General features: G+C 37.1%; 1 protein-coding gene across 3 annotated transcripts in view; it reads left to right on the forward strand.

The window, feature by feature from the left end:
* Positions 1-1740: 1740 nt before the first annotated feature.
* The window catches only part of ELMOD2 (ELMO domain containing 2), a 29709-nt gene continuing 14477 nt past the window's right edge, over positions 1741-16972 (forward strand). The window contains exons 1-5 of one of the 3 annotated variants that reach the window (XM_065545519.2): positions 1741-1854; positions 3022-3173; positions 5056-5084; positions 14185-14282; positions 15856-15985. In XM_065545519.2, the coding sequence (XP_065401591.1) occupies positions 3032-3173; positions 5056-5084; positions 14185-14282; positions 15856-15985 (399 nt within the window). In that variant the 5' untranslated portion in view covers positions 1741-1854; positions 3022-3031. Of the gene's footprint in view, positions 1855-3019; positions 3174-5055; positions 5085-14184; positions 14283-15855; positions 15986-16972 lie in introns of all 3 variants that reach the window. The other 2 variants (XM_074040509.1, XM_074040508.1) reach the window with 2 other exon arrangements.

Below are 16972 nucleotides of genomic sequence, written 5' to 3' on the forward strand. Positions count from 1 at the left end.
GGGCCAACAGGCAACAGGGAAACAAGGAGGAGAGAGTTCCTCTACAGCACTGCCTACACTCAATATAGCACTTTGAAAAGGCAAAAGGATTACATATAGAATTATCTCACCTTCTACTATGTAAAAGTTTGTGTAATAATGGAGAACCTCCTGAAATAGTAGTTTACATCTCAATTTGCCAAATCAGCTGTGCACTTTGCCTTTCTAAATCTTTTTTTTTTTTTTTTTTTGAGACAGAGTCTCGCTGTGTCTCCCAGGCTGGAGTGCAGTGGCGTGATCTCGGCTCACTGCAAGCTCCGCCTCCCGGGTTCACGCCATTCTCCCGCCTCAGCCTCCCAAGTAGCTACAATTCAAAAAAAATTACATTAGATGATAGTTATAAGTTCTCTTTAAGATTTAAGATTCCATGATTTTACTAATATAGTGTCTATCCAGACTTCATTACAAGTTCATTGTTTGTACAGGACAGGGATGATGGCTTATGCACCCTGCACATGGCTAGTGTTCTACAATTCGTCCATTGTTTAAATGCCAGTTGAGATGTGGGAAAGTGTGTATCACTTGCTTCAATTCAAGGAGCTGGAAGGAATATACATATGTACACTTGCATATAATATTTTTGGAATTAGAAATAAGAAAGTAATACTGGTTGTTTCTGAGCAAGGTGACTGAGGTATCAGGAGTTTTGGGTGGATGGAAAAATTTGTTTTCAATATCAGTTGTCCTTTGTATTTATATTCGACTCTCCCCCTTGCTCTTTCTCCTCCAGCCACCCCGACCTTCTTGCTGTTCCTCCATTTCAAAAACGCTCCCAACTCAAGGTCTTTGCACTTGTCATTTTGGTGCCTGGTGCACTCTCCCTCCAGATACTCCCACAGTGAACTCCCTTACTTCATTCAATGAGACCGAAATGCTACGTTAATACTGAGACTTCCCTGACCACACTGTATGTAATGACTTCCCCCACAGACTCCCCATGACCCCTTAGCTAACAACCCTTAACATTTAGTAGCATCTGACATACTGAATATTTGCCTGCTTGTTTAGTGTTTGACTGCCTTTTGGAACACTGCCTGTGCTAACAATCAACAAATACTTGTTGAATTAAGAAACTTACTGTTTAAGATTTTTAAAAAGTAATCACAAAATTACTTTTTCAACAAAAACAACCAGTTAGGGAATAAACATTTGATAAATTAACTTTTAGATCTACAGTATTATAGGATAAAGTCCAAACTTCTTTTCTCAACACACGGACTTTCCTCAACACACGGACTTTCCTCATCTGCCACGTATTGACCACAGTCAAGTAACCCGTTCCCTTTCCTCCTGCATAAAGTGGGGCTATTCATAATTACTTCACAAAATTAAGATTCAATGCAGATGAAAGCGCTTTTGTAACCAACGCACTGTAAGTTACCATAAGCACAGGATTTCTTCCGCGCTTGGAGCCTAGGAATAGTACATGGTGTCAAACTGCGCTAATGACCTGAGGTTTAAGGACAGGAAAATCTCCAGTGCAGCGCTAGCAGACACTACTCTGGCGCGGGGCGGGGCTCCTTACCACCGTTGCCAGGGAAACTGTCCGGGCGTCCCTAGTCTCTGAGCCCGTGCTCCGGGGCCACTCAGCTCAACCTCTCTCCTGCGCTAGCAATAGGTGGAGCGCCGGCCAATCGGAAGAGGCCGGAGGGGCGGGGCGGGCAGTGGCCCTGGGAAGGCGGGTCCGCGGCCTCGCTCCCTGACTTCCGGGTCGCGGTGCTAGCAGGGAGAGTTCCGTCGTTTCCGTTGCCGGCTGTTTGCAGTGGGGAAACCGAGGCAGCTCCTGCTCCCCCTAGTTCTTCCGCTCCTGTGAGGTGGCTGCTGTTTCTTTTCCTCTTGCCCCGCGCTGCATTGGTGCGGCTGCGCTGAGAGTGCGCGGGCTCGCGAGCCCCGCGGGGTTCTGCGGGAACCCGGGGGCGCCTGGGCCGGCGGGTCTTTGTGCGAGCCCTGCCCTCCCATTCGCGGGCGGCGCGCGAGGGGGGTCGGCGCAGTGACGCCCCGAGCCTTGGGGTGCTCAGGCGCCGATAGTAGTGCATCCCTTCTGCTCGGCAGTTCTGCGCTTTTGTCCTAATGAGCGCGGACTAGATGGCTTGATTTTCAAGATAATGATCAACCCAGCTGTGATGTGTGCTGTTTTCTGCACTGACCTGCGGCGACTTCGAATTTGACAGCCCCTCCTCAGGCCCTAGTCCAGAGATGACGTGTCTGTGGGAATGTTTAAGGCAGGAAGGAGACGAGCAATTTTGTTTTTAAGTATCTCCCTCTCATGAGTATCTCCCTGACTTTTTCATTTAGAAGCTGAAGAATTTTCTTAAGACATAAGATACAGTTGTATCGTGTGTATACTTAAAAAAAAACAAAAAATTCTTGTTAGTATTTCTGCCCTTGACCTATTGAATGGAAAGTCAAGAATGAGCTAAGGTGTTATATACTCCGTGTTCAACTTGTATACTTAAGTTTATAAGCCATATGTAGTGTTTTTATTTGCTGGCATCACCTGACTGGGACAGTTGTAACGAATTATCCACATGGGATAAGAAGAGCGTGTTCTATAAAAACAATTCTGATGTTTTGGTATATATTTTAATTGTTGATTAGTTGGGGTCCTCTTGATCTTGAACTGTTGAACCCCAATTCTCAAAGAATGGGAAATTTGGAAACTAAGATATGAAACACAATGATTTAGCAAACCATTCTGTTATTCTTTCAAGCCATTGAGTGGTTTGACTACGTTGTGTGAATTTTCGTTTTGAAAAAGTGATAAATTGGCCATTGAATCATCCATCATTTAATTAATGTAAGCAGTATATATTACACCTGCCATTGTTTTTAGATGCCTAATTAAACACTATCACAAAACAGACACAATGAAATAATAGATACATAATTTGAGATTTGATCAGTTGTATAAACTAATTTTTTAAATTTTAAAATTCAGTTTAAGGTCATTAAGCTTGTCTTGTATATTTCCCTCCTCCAGGAAAAAAAAAAAATGTTTATTTCTTTGTGGGAGTTCTTCTATGGGCACTTTTTTCGATTTTGGATGAAATGGCTATTACGACAGATGACTGGGAAGTGTGAATTGCAGCGAATATTTGATACCTATGTAGGTGCACAAAGGACACACAGGATAGGTAATGTTATTCGAAAAAGAAAAAGTGCTAATAAAAGTTTAACTGAATATTTTTCTCAGTCCTCACAGTGACAGATGTATTTCTTGTGTATCCTGACAAGTCACTTAAACTGAATTTCATAAGCTTTGAAATCCTGCTTTGACTCTTTCAGCTCTAAAATTGTATGAATTTATAGAAAAAGTGATTATTGAGTTGCTTATCTGTGGAAAGAATTATCTCCTTTGGCTCCTGAAGTTTATCAGTTATTCCTTAGATTATAGCTGCAACCTATTTTCTGGTGAAGAATTTCTATACTTATATAATCCCTTTGAAATTTTCACTCACATGATGGGATGAGTGCCTCAGTCTAGATCCATTTTTATACTTGGCATCTTTCATCAGCCTTTTACTTTCTTACTGTTACTTATGAAAGGCCAGTAATTAGATATCCAGTGGTCTCTGGGAAAGACTATTAGACTCATTCTCACTGTCCAATACCGTAGCCAATAGCCACATTATATTGAGCATTTGAAATATGGCTAGTCTAAATTGAGATGTGCTGTAAGTGTAAAATATAAACTGTATGTCAAAGACTTACAAGAAAATGTAAAAAAATTTCAGTAATTGTTTATATTCTCTATATGTTGAAATGGTAATATTTTGGGTCTATTGGGTTAAAAATATATTAAAATGTTATCTGTTTCTTTTTACTTTAATGTGGCTATAGAGAATTTTAAAGTACACAAATGGGTCACAATTTGGGTTGTGTTATATTTCTGTTGAACAGTGTTGCTCTGGTACCTTCTAAAATACATCAGTTTTCAGTGCTTCAGTGAAAATTTTACTCTAAAATTTGAACATATATGAGTAAGAACTGTGGTTTGAAGTCGCTTCTTTTCAGCCAGGGTCAGGAAGAGCAGAGAAGTGCTCTAGCTCATGCTCTCTGTGTTAAACAGAAAATTGTGAATAGCCAGATTTCCTTTTGTGTTAATCAAGTGTGCTTCAACTGAGAAATCAACCCCTGTCAGGTTGAGAGAGTGGAGTATTGACAATTGGAACCTGTATCCAAAACAACATCGGAAGAATGACAGACAGAAGCTGCCTCAGGGCAACTGGTTGATGAAGTTTAATTACTTTCCTAGTTTTCTTACAACTTCATGGCTGACTTAAATTATTGCTGCTCTTTTAACTTGCCCTTTTGACTACTCAAAAGAGCAAAGTACATCTTGATAAGAAATCTCTTCAGGCAGTATGGGTTGGTGTTTTAGAGTGTGGGGGAAGAATATATATAAAGGCATTTGTTTGTGGCAAAAGCATTTTTCTTATATTTTTCAAATTGCTGAGAAAAGATTATTCGTAAATGTGCCAGAAATTTTTTTAAATAGACCAATAAAAATGTTCCTGTCATTCTTGATATAGAAACCAGGAATGGAGAAACTATTTGTCTGGTGACAGAAGGGTTGACCAGATAATCTGAAGTCCTTGCTCCTTTGTTGTACAATTTGGTTGCTGTCACCTCAAATGTAAACGCTCAGGCTAACAAATGAAAATGCAATAGAGAGCACTCTCATTGTAGTGTTAAGATGAGTTTCTGGGACCTGAGCTACTGTGAAGCAATCATGGGTGAGTTTGCAGTGGTTAGTAGACACTTCGGGGTCTAAACAGAAACAGATGACCCCAGGTAATGAGGTTGGTGTCCCCTCTTTGGATAGATATGTTGTGTTCGGTTGAGTTATTTATACTGTAAGATTAAATTTTAAAATGCTTGCTGTTATGTAGAAATTATATCTCCTGGAACTATTAGTTTATTACTGGTTTGATATTTTTACTAGTTGTTTATTATAAGGTAATCCACAAACAGCATTCAATGGTAACATCTTTTTTTTTTTTTTTGTCCTTTCAGAAAATTCCTTGACATACTCCAAGAATAAGGTAGGATAACATAAAGGTGGTAACTCTAGAAAACTTAACTTGGACATATTTTTTCTTAGAAAAATAAAAAGTGCCCTGCTAGAAGAGTGTTTTCTATAAGGAGCGTTGAGTGAAATTTTCCCCCTTTAGAGGTAATATTCTGTTTTCAAATGTTTCTCTATGTATGTGTGTTTTTCATGTGTGTTTCAAAGAAAATACTTGAATAATTCGTCCTGTTCTGAGGTTTTACTTGTTTATTTTGCTTTAAGAGTTGATAGCTTTTGGGAAAGCAGGGCCTTAGAAGGAAAGCTGTCTTTTAGACAGTGTCTTCCGGATAGGTTATGTGAGAGAAAAGCAACTTAGGATAATAGAGAAAACCCTGGGTTGTGTACCTTCTGAGCTCAAATAAGTCATAATTCATGCTATGTATTAGTCAGCTTTTGCTGTGTAACAAACTATTATAAAATCTCAGAGGCATAAAATGATAGTTGTTTCTTGCTCATATGTCTATGGGTCAGCTGGAGAAGCCTTACTTCAGGCTGAGGCCAAGTTCCTGTTTATTCCATTCGTCTCATCTGGGACTCAGGTGGGGGGTTAACAGGTACCTGGTGAATGTTTTCACCATGGGTAACTGAAGGCCCGACCACACAAACATATTTTAAGTTTCTTTGTGTCATGTCTGTTAGCAGCCTGTTAGTTAAAACAAGTTACGTGGCCAAGCGCAAGTCAAGGGGTGGAGAAATATGATATGCCCACCATAAGGCTATGGTAGGGAGTAGGTTGTATAATTCAATTACAGGGTAATGAAGAATTGGGACCAGTAATTCAGTCTACCACGTGCTGTTACTTCCCTATTGTAGTTCACAGTTTTGTCTACACGTAGATTATTTGGTGTGGCAAGGATAGAATATGGGTCATCTAGACCATTGTTTGAAATCCCATAATAGAACACAACCAGTATTAAACAATAATAGGAATAGAATAGAAAATATTTAGAAACCATTGGTCGTAATATGGTTAAATATATTTTAGGAATTTTTTATACTATTATAATTATTTTAAATATTTCTGTGTACATCTGTATGTATTTTAGACATCCACATGAATGTTTGTTCTTAGCCATAATGTAAAATGTGGCTTAAGGTCAAAAATGTTGCTTTGCTACTGTCTAGTAATATGAATCGTGCCAGAAATAAAATAGACCTTCTTGAGAGTTGCAAGCATATCTGTTATGTTCTGAAGAGTAACCTTTAAAATAGGTACTTTAATGATTTAGTTATACTCTTCAAGAATGGTCTATGTAAGAATAACTCATATATAAGTGAATATTTGGGGGAAGAGTCCAGAGTTACACTCCTTTGTTCAGAATTGTTAGAGAGTGATTAATGTATTTTCGAAAATGAGGATACGGAGGTCCTGAAAGCTAACAAGTTGCTGGTTCTCAACATTTATTTATACCTTATCTATTTATATAGTTCCTTTGTTTGAAACATAGGATGCAGTTTCCCAAAGTAACAATATTATAAATTGTAGCAGATGCAGTTGGGGAGGTGTTATATTTCAGGTCCATTACAAGAGTAGTTCTTAAATTAAGGATGAATCAAAATCTTCTGGAGGCCTGTTAAAACACAGAGTATTGGGCCCCACCCCCAGAATTTCTGATCTGGTTCTGATTGCATTTCTAACATGTTCCCAGGTGATACTGCTGCAGCTGTTCCTGCTGCTGGGGGCAGTGTCTTGAGGCACTAATAGCATATTAGTATGCTGTCTCGGAACTATTGTGGATCATAACTGCTTTAACTTAGTTTCGATAGGAAACTGTGTGCATTTTTCAAACTGACCTTAAACAAGTTGGTTTGGAACTATTTGGGTGCTGAACCCTCTAGAATGAATTGTTCTGTGAAACCTATTTTCTTTAAGCCTCGACGTTGTAAAGAGAATAAAACCATAACTGAGCTCTTTATATTATACCCACCATCCCCAGCTTCCAACCCTAATTTTTCAGTAGTGTATTCCGTCAAATACCTTGACATCTCTCAGCCTGGAAGTTGACCAACACTGCCGCTGCTGTCTACTAAAACTCTTCTCTGGTCCCCTTTATGGCTCTCTGACTTTACTACTATTCTTGCCTTGCGCACCGGTCATCACCACTGTGCTGCCTGTTATTTTCCGAACACATCGGCATGCTTCTGGTTTATGACCTTTGCACCAGGTCTTCTGTTTAACTAGGATTATCTTCTTCTGCTTAAAAGCTTAGCTCACTTCTTCATTTTCACGTTTTCCCTCAGTTATGACATCCTCTATGAGATTTTCCATGACCATTCTCTACCTAAGGGTATACTCTTGTCTCTGTTTATGATCCCCTTTCCTTAGTTGTTTCACCGTAGCACAGACCATCCCTAGCATACCAAATATTTTACTTACTTGTTTTTCCACTCCTGAAAAGAAAAAGGCATTCTTTGGGTTTTGTTTTGTTTTGTTCACTGATGTTTTTCTAGTACCTGAAACAGTGCCTGGAATGTGATAAGGACTCTGAATATGTATTGAGTGAATGAATGAATAAGTGAGAAAAATAAGAGGTTAAGGAATAATAAGTAAATGAAAATTTACTTTTTTCAGAATAGAGTGTGTAGTGTGTCTTTTATTTACCAATTTACTGCAGAGGTTCTGGAACTGGCGACCCAGTATCACATCTATCAGTGTAATTGTTAGTACTGCATTTATAACAACAGTTTTGGTCACAGAATTTATTAATGGGATTGTATGTGTGGTAAAATCATGCCAAGCTTAAGTGGAACAGTACATAAGATGCTACATTTAAGAACTCCAGTGCCTTGGTCAAATCCATTCAAGGATTTGAATGACTACCGTATGTTCAATATTCAACCAGGGTCTTTGGGATATTCAAAAGATATACAAAAGAAGACTGAAATTGAATGTAATTGTAAATAGAGGTTTAGAGAAGCAAGAGGTAAATGTAGTCTAGAGTGTTTGGGGATTTTAAAGTAGTGGTTACAAGTTAAAGAAAAATAAAATGTTCATTTTTTTTTTTTTTGACACAGAGTCTCGCTCTGTCGCCCAGGCTGGAGTGCAGTGGCGCAATTTCGCCTCAGTGCGAGCTCCGCCTCCTGGGTCCACGCCATTCTCCTGCCTCAGCCTCCCAAGTAGCTGGGACTACAGGTGCCTGCCGCCATGCCCGGCTAATTTTTTGCATTTTTAGTAGAGATGGAGTTTCACCGTGTTAGCCAGGATGGTCTTGATCTCCTGACCTTGTGATCCGCCCGCCTCTGCCTCCCAAAGTGCTGGGATTACAGGCGTGAGCCACTGTGCCTGGCCTAAAATGTTCATTATTTTTTACCTCTGTTGCTTGCTGTTAAAAAGTTCACTTGAAAAGTAAACATTAAAATTGTATTCTTATAACTTCATTATTCAAAAATAGAAATTGCTGATAGTACGTTGGAGGGCCTGCAAAGAGAATCGTCAACAAATGGGTAAATACTGAAATTAAATCACTTATGGTTTATTCTTTTAAAGTTTTAAATCTAAGATAAACTTTCCAATAAACAGAAGTAGCTTTATCAATTTAAAAATATAATTTATGTGTGTATTGCACCTAATTTGTATATTCCATTTACTTTGTAGGGTAAATCTTTTTCTCATTTTGTGATATTTTGGTTTACCTAATTACATTTTTATTCTATGAAAAAGTCGGGGTTCAAATCCTGATATTATCAATTACCAGTTGTTTGACTTTGTGCAAGTTACTTATTTGCTCATTCTAAAAGCTATTCATACCCACATAGTTGTTTTGAAATTAGAGATACTACTATGAAAACAGTCTAAGAGAATGCCCAATACTTGATAAGTATTCAACAAATAGTGGTTACTAATAATATTAATTATAATAGAATTAAGCCAATATATACCATAATCATTTTAGAAGTTTGATATTCATGGAAACCTCTTTGGTACTTCAGATTACTTAGCATTACCAATGATTGCTGTGAATAAAAGTGATTTTAATCTATTCAGAGTGATTCCCTAAAGCAGTGATCTTGGAGTATGATCCTGTTGGGTTATGAACTGTTCCACAGTGTGCATTCTTTCTTTGTTAAAAATTGAGTCTTATTTGCTTATATTTTAGATTAAGGACTATTTATCAATTAGATATTAAGGGTTACTAAACTTTGGGATTTATAAACAAATATTAATGACTTATCAGAATCTGAGGAGTCTAATTCAATATTCTGCTAAGAAGTCTGGCTCCCATGCAATATATGACAGTATAGCAAAGCTCCATGTACTTATGCATACACAGGCATCTGAATTTCTGAAAGTTAGGGAGAAATACTTTGGCAATCTATTAGTGTTTTTGGTGGCTGTCTTTGTATTGCAGCTGCTGTCTTAGGTTTTAAATAATAATAATATAGCTGTTAGATAGTTGAATAATAAATAAGTTTTATGACATTAGTTTTCTTTTAATGCTATAGTGATGCACATTTGCATTTTTGGGCCTCTACTTTTCCATTACAGCCTATAGTCATTCAAAGTATAATAAGGGGATTCTATGAGCAACTTTATGCCAGTAAATTGTTCCATTTATATGAAATGGACAAAGTCCTTGAAAAACAACTTACCAAAACTAACACAAAAAGAAGTAAAAAATCTAAATAGTCATGTACTTAATAAAGAAGTAGAAGCTGTAATTTAAAATTTTTTCACAAATCTCCAATCTTGGGTTCACTAGTGAAGTGTTAAACATTTAAGGAAGAAGAAATAATACCACTATTACATTAGCTCCTAGGAACAGAATAGAAAGAAACACACTTTATGGGGCCAGTATCATCTTGATACTCAAGCCAGAGGTAGACAACATAATATATGAAAATTACAGTTCAATGTCCTTCGTGAATATAGGTGCAAAAGTCCTTAACAGGATGCTAGCAAATTGATCCCAGTGATACATAAAAAGGATAATATGTCATGTTGAGGTTTTTTTTTTTTTTTACTTTAAGTTCTAGGGTACATGTGCGCAATGTACAGGTTTGTTACATATGTATACATGTGCCATGTTGGTGTGCTGCACCCATTAACTCGTCATTTACATTAGGTATTTCTCCTAATGCTATCCCTCCCCCTTTCCCCCACCCCACCACAGGTCCCTGTGTGTGATGTTCCCCTTACTGTGTCCAGTGTTCTCATTGTTCAAGTCCCACCTATGAGTGAGAACATGTGGTGTTTGTTTTTTTGTCCTTGTGATAATTTGCTGAGAATGATGGTTTCCAGCTTCATCCATGTCCCTACAAAGGACATGAACTCATCCTTTTTTACAGCTGCATAGTATTCCATGGTGTATATGTGCCACATTTTCTTAATCCAGTCTATCATTGATGGACATTTGGGTTGGTTCCAAGTCTTTGCAATTGTGAATAGTGCCGCAGTGAACATACGTGTGCATGTGTCTTTATAGCAGCATGATTTATAATCCTTTGGATATATACCCAGTAATGGGATGGTGGGTCAAATGGTATTTCTAGTTCTAGATCCTTGAGGAATCGCCACATTGTCTTCCACAATGGTTGAACTAGTTTTTTGGTACGGAGCCTCGCTCTGTTGACCAGGCTGGTGTGCAGTGGCGTGATCATGGCTCACGGCAACCTCCACCTCCTGGGTTCAAGCAATTCTCTCATCTCAGCCTTTCAAGTAGCTGGGATTGCAGGTGCACACCAGCATGCCTGGCTAATTTTTGTATTTTTGGCAGAGACAGGGTTTTACCATTTCTCAGGCTGGTCTCAAACTCCTGACCTCAGGTGATCCACCCGCCTCTGCCTCTCAAAGTGCTGGGATTATAGGCATGAGCCATCGCACCCGGCCCGTCATGTTGAGTTTTCAGAATCAATGTATGTAATTTACCACATTAACAGAGTAAATCAGAAAAATATGAACATTTCAGCAGATACTGAAAAACTGTTTTGACAGAATTCAGTACCAATTCATGATTAAAAAATCTCAACTAGATAAGGAACTTTCTCAACCTATGAAAGGCTGTGAAAAACATGCAGCTAACATGATACATAACACTGAATTATTGAATGCTCTCCACATTCAACTAAGAAGAAGACAAATAGATGTACTCTCTCTGCTTTTATTCAGCATCATACTAGAGATCCTAAGTAGTGCAGTAAGGCAAGAAGAAGCAATATAAGACATAATGATTGGAAAGAAATAAATTATATTAACAGATGACATTATGAATGTAGAAAATCTTAAGAAATCTACAAAAACTACTGGCATTATTAGTAAATGAATTTAGTAGTATTACAGGACATGGTATACTACTGTATGTTAGCAACAAACTTTTGGAAAATAAAGAACAGTACCACTTACAAAAGCATCCAGAAAACATAAAATATTCAGGGCTAAATTTAATGAAAGATACATAAGACTTCTGCACTGAAACTCCCAGAGAAGATTGCTGAGAAAGATGAAAATGGAACCATACACTGTATTCATCCATTGGAGGTCTCAGTATTATTAAGATATTAATTCCCAAATTGATTTATGGATTCAATGCATTTCCAGTAAAAACCCCTGCAGACTACTTTTGAAGATTGTGACAAGCTCATTCTAAAGTTTATAAAGAAATGGAAGGGACCTAGAATAGCCCACATAATCTTCTAAAAAGACCCCCACTACCTGACTTTAAGACTTTCTAGTCAAAAGATGAGTATAACAGATGAGAGACCAGAAATTGGCCACACCTAATATGTCATATAATTTTTAACAAGGGTATCAAAGCAATTCAGTGAGGAGAAGAAAGTCTTTTCAATAAATAGTGCTGGAACAACTGGGTATATATAGGGGAAAAAACAAACCTCAGCTTCAATCTCTTACCATACATGAAAACTAATGTAATATGGACATTAGACCTATGTTTAAGCTAAAACTTAAAATACTCTCTATGCTCTGAAAGCAAGCATAGGAGAGTATCTTCCACCTTGGGTTATGCTACCACTTAAAAAAATTGAAAAGTTAAATTTCATCGAAATAAAACTGCTTATCAAAGATATCTTTAAGGAAGGAGTAGGCAGGCCACAGACCAACAACGTATTTGCAGCATATTTTTCTGATAAGGGACTTGTATCTAGTAAAGCACTTTTATAAGTCAGTAATAAAAAGGCAACAGAATTTTTAGTGGACAAGAGTCTTGAATAGTCACTTGACAAAGGTGTATATATACATATGTGTGTGTGTGTGTATACACACTTGGAAAAGTGCTCAGCATTATTAGTCGTCAGGGAAATGCAAATTAAAGTCACAATAAGAGGACACTAAAAGTTACCTAAATGAAATAGACTAACAACACAGATGTTGCAAACACCAGTTGGAGTATAAGATGATATTATCACTTTGGAAAGTGGTTTTGGCAATTTCATTGAAAGTTAAACACATACTGCCCTATATCTTAGTAATTTCACTCTTAGGTGTCTAAGAAATGAAAATATATATTTATCAAAAGTATAATAAAGTGTGATCCCAAACTGGGAACAATGCAAATTTCCAGTACCAGGAGAATGAATAAGCAAATTGAGGTATATTCATGCAATACAACTCAACAATTAAAAGGGACAAATTACAGATATGAGAAAGAATGTGGATTTGAGTAAGAATGTGGATGAATCCTAGAAACGTTAGTTGAACAAAAGCCAGACACAAAAGAGTACGTACTTTGATTCCATTTATGTGCACAGCTAAGCTATGGTGGTAGAAATCAGAACAGTGGTTGCTTCTTGAAGGAAGAATGAATTGAAAAGGGGCATAAAGGAACTTTTTGGGATGATAGAAATGTTCTGTATCATAGTAGGGATGTGGATTATCTGGATGTATGTATTCGTCAAAACGGATCAAATAGCATCTGTGCCTTTCACTGTATTTAAATTATAAATCAATTTTTAAAAAAGTAATGGAATAGTATATATAGGAAAGAGTATTTGCTTAGAAACTAGATGTGGTTTCTCTTCTTAACTCTGCCGTACATTTATGTATGCCTTGGGCGAGTTCATTCAATCAGTCATTTGTTCATAATATATGTAATGAAGTTTTGAGCATATAATCAGTAATGTGCTATGCTAGATGCTCAAGTTATAAGAGTAAATAAGAGAGACAAAAGCTGGTAGAGAACATAGAGAAACAAAATACGGCGTGGTCAGTGCTCTCTAACTAAAGTATGACTGTGAAAAGAAGTAGGTAACTCTAGGGCTGGGGAAGGCTTCGCAGAGGAGGTGACATTGAACTGGATTTTTAATATTTTAGGAGTTTGTAATACATGCAAAAGGTATGGCTTTTGCCTTGACTACACATGGCGAAGGTAGTCCTTTTACCATTGCTGGTGTTTAAGCTTCAACACTCTTCCTGTACCCATATTATCTCAGGATTGGACAAACTAGACTTTGTTGACCACATCTGTATCTTTACTGATTGTTATTAATAGATCTTTGACCATTTTCTTCTCACCTTTTACTTTTATCTGGGGAAATCTGTTTCTTTCTCTCTCTCTCGCCTTGGGGTATATCTAAACTACAGACTCTATTTTTATTTTTCTTACCAGTTTTGATTCGAAGTCTTAGTTTGCGAACTGTTCTTCAGTATGCACAGTAAATTCCTACAGTTCAAATTTGATCTGATTTTGTTTTTGTCAATGCCAATTTGTTACCAGTGGTGATCTCTGGAGACAAGATTATGAGATTCAACTCTTTTCTGCATTTAATTTTTTAAACTTATGCATTCAAGATTTTTTAACATTTTTATTATGTAATTAAAATATCTACTTCATAAACACTATGGTGGCAGCTCATTTGCTAAGAACTCGTCAGCTGAGAACCTGTTGACTCAGTTGAGGAAGCCTTCCTCTGATACATCATGTTGCTGTTCTTTTATTATAAAACTATATATATATATATGAGGTTAGCCCTAGAGAAATTTTGAAATAAACTGGTTGCAACAAACTGGGTTTATTTTGCATTTTCAATATCTACTTTGTAAGGTTGATTAAATGCCTCAAAACTGTGTCTTTTTCAGCTACAAAGAATTTTTCTCATTTGGCTTTCTTTCATATAAATAGGTTTTACAGAAGGCGACACGTGTTGTTCAGAGTGAAGTGGACAAATGTGTAGACGATATTATGAAGGAAAAGAATATTAACCCTGAGAAGGATGCCAGGTGTGCTTTTTGTACATTATTATTTTTTTATTATGCAGTCATAGCCTGTGAAGTATCGAGATCACACACTGTTGTAACACTCTAGAGCTGAAGGGTTTGTGGAGATCATCTGATTCAGTGCTCTCACTTCACAAGAGGAGCAGTCGAGATCCAGAGAAGGCAGTGATAGAATCAGTACTAGAACCTGTATCTCTTGGTTTCCAATCCAGAACTAATGCCAGTATATCATCTGCCTTCTTCAAGGTGTCTTACCATGACTTTCCCAAGGCTAATAACTTTGGCTACTATGTCTTTTGAAATACAGTTCCTATTTCCTCTAGTAAAATCCTCCCAGGCTCCTCCATTCTGAGTTAGATGCATTGCTGTGGCATCTCGTAGTTCTATCATACCATGTAACCCATTGTACTATAGTCACTGATTAACTCTTGTCCTTCCCCCTGTAAATTCTAAGTTCCGTAAGAAGAGGACTTATCCCATTTCTGTGTTCCCAGCACTGGTATGTTGACATAGTATTTCATATTTTTTCCTTCATTCAGCATTTTCTATGTGAATATAGAGGAAGGAACAATTTATTTCAGCTGAGACGAGGAAGGGTCTAGGAGGGAACTGTGAGGATAGTTCCACCTAAGAGCTGGCATTTACGCTGGACCTTCATGAGTGGGTAGGGGAGCAGTGCCAGCAAGGCACAGAGACATAGAACTATTAATACTTTTGTATCTGGAATGATAGGGAGTTATTTGTAGCTGGATCATTGAATATGATCAGAGTAGTGGCTGGAGAAATGAGTGAAATGCTAGATTGATACATCACAGAGTCTTGTATGCCATACTGAAGGATGTAGATGTTGTCCTCTGGTTTTTAAGCAAACAAGCTACATTTTTAGATATGTATTTTAGGAAGATGGAGCGTAGATTTGATGATGTGGGAGGCTGGCAGAAGGAGTAAACAAGAGGAAACTTGAGTCATTCAGGCAAGAAATGACAAAGGCATAAATACAGTAGGAGAAAGAGTGCTATGAGGATTGCTTTGTTCAGAGCTAGAAAGGATTAGGGTATGGGGATCTTTGGACACATTGTGATGGAGAGAGGCAGGTCAGAACTTGGAGTGTTGTAGCTTGGGGAACTAATGGGTAGCGATGTCATTAATAGATCTAGAGACTAAAGAAGAAGCATGTTTGTGTAGGGAAGAGAAGCAGTTGTATTTAGAGCTGAGATAAACTGTTGTGGAGCTATTTGTTTTACATATACTTGGAAAATTAAGTCTACTGGTGGTATCTGGCAATAAGGATTTAGGAATGTATAGGATTGCCCAGAGAAAACATGAAGAGAAAAGCCTTCACAAATCCTTACAGTTGTGAAGTTTGCCATTCCTACCATATCTTGCCCTCTTTCTAGGCCTTGTATCCTATATAATACTTTGCATAATGTTTTGTGTTTAAGGAGGCCTTTGGTGGGTCTTATGTTAAACTGAAAGCCAGGAAATGCTTTCTAAATAGATTGACGAACCCCAAGCTATGAAAGACTTTATTGTGATAAGAAGGTATGCTTTTTAAAAATAATTTTATTATTTTTAGTTTTAAAATCTGCATGAAGATGTGCTTACTTCAGATAACTGGTTATAAACAGCTCTATTTGGATGTAGAAAGTGTGAGGAAAAGGCCATATGATTCTGATAACCTACAACATGAAGAGCTACTCATGAAGGTAAATTTCTGTTTTCTTTATGTGGAGTTGTTGAACACTAGAAAAATAAATCAGGCTTCAGCTAAGTAAAGTCTGTGCAAATTCTAGAGGCTTATATGGCTAGGCTTATATGGTTTCTTTGCCCTTAGAGAATTTTATTATGCTGGATTTCATTGATATGGAAAGATTTTTAGTTAGCTATTTTTATAATTTTCTGATAAGCATTATTATAAATATATAATGAATATGTTTTTATGAATAAATATATGCAAATAAATTTTATTTTAATGTTTTTAATTCTGAAATAAAAACCTATAGAGATCTTTTCAACCAAAAGTATATGTCTACAAGTTTCAGATTTTTCTCCTACTTTTTATACAAACTGCTCATATAAGTTACGCATTTTTTTAGCTACTTACAAATTGAAAACATGCGTATCCCTTTTCAGATTATTATGTCCAATCTTTTGGGACTTACAGAATGTTAATTGCCAAGTAATGCCACAAAAGATTTAAACTTTATGAAAGTAAAAATTATTTACTTAGAGTTTTTCTGTTTCTTATTTCTAAAGTCTAAATGCATAAAGCCAATGAGGTGCCAAAATTAAAGAGTAATAGACCTAGAGTAAGCTTTACAGATCATCTAGACTAGTCTCTTTGTTTGAGGGATGAAGATTCTAAGGACCAGGGAGATGAAGCGATTTGCTTTAGTCCTAGAATGATAGGGACTGGAACACAGCTGAATCTCCTGCCCATCCTCTACACCTATTCCAATTTTATTTGAAAATGGTTAAAGAAAGTAGCACATTGCACTTGGAATTAGGAGTTCTGTGGAAACAAACATTGATACTATCTAAGTAACACTAAGCAATACAAGTTTAAAAACAATAAAGGATTTTTTTGCTTTTCAGGAAAAGTGTATTTTGTTAAATGAGGATAATACAAATATGTATCTCAAAGGGTTATTGTATGGATGAGTTTTTATATTTAAAGTGTTTAAAATAGTACC

Source organism: Macaca fascicularis, chromosome 5 (assembly GCF_037993035.2).
Source record: "Macaca fascicularis isolate 582-1 chromosome 5, T2T-MFA8v1.1".
Taxonomy (NCBI): domain Eukaryota; kingdom Metazoa; phylum Chordata; class Mammalia; order Primates; family Cercopithecidae; genus Macaca; species Macaca fascicularis.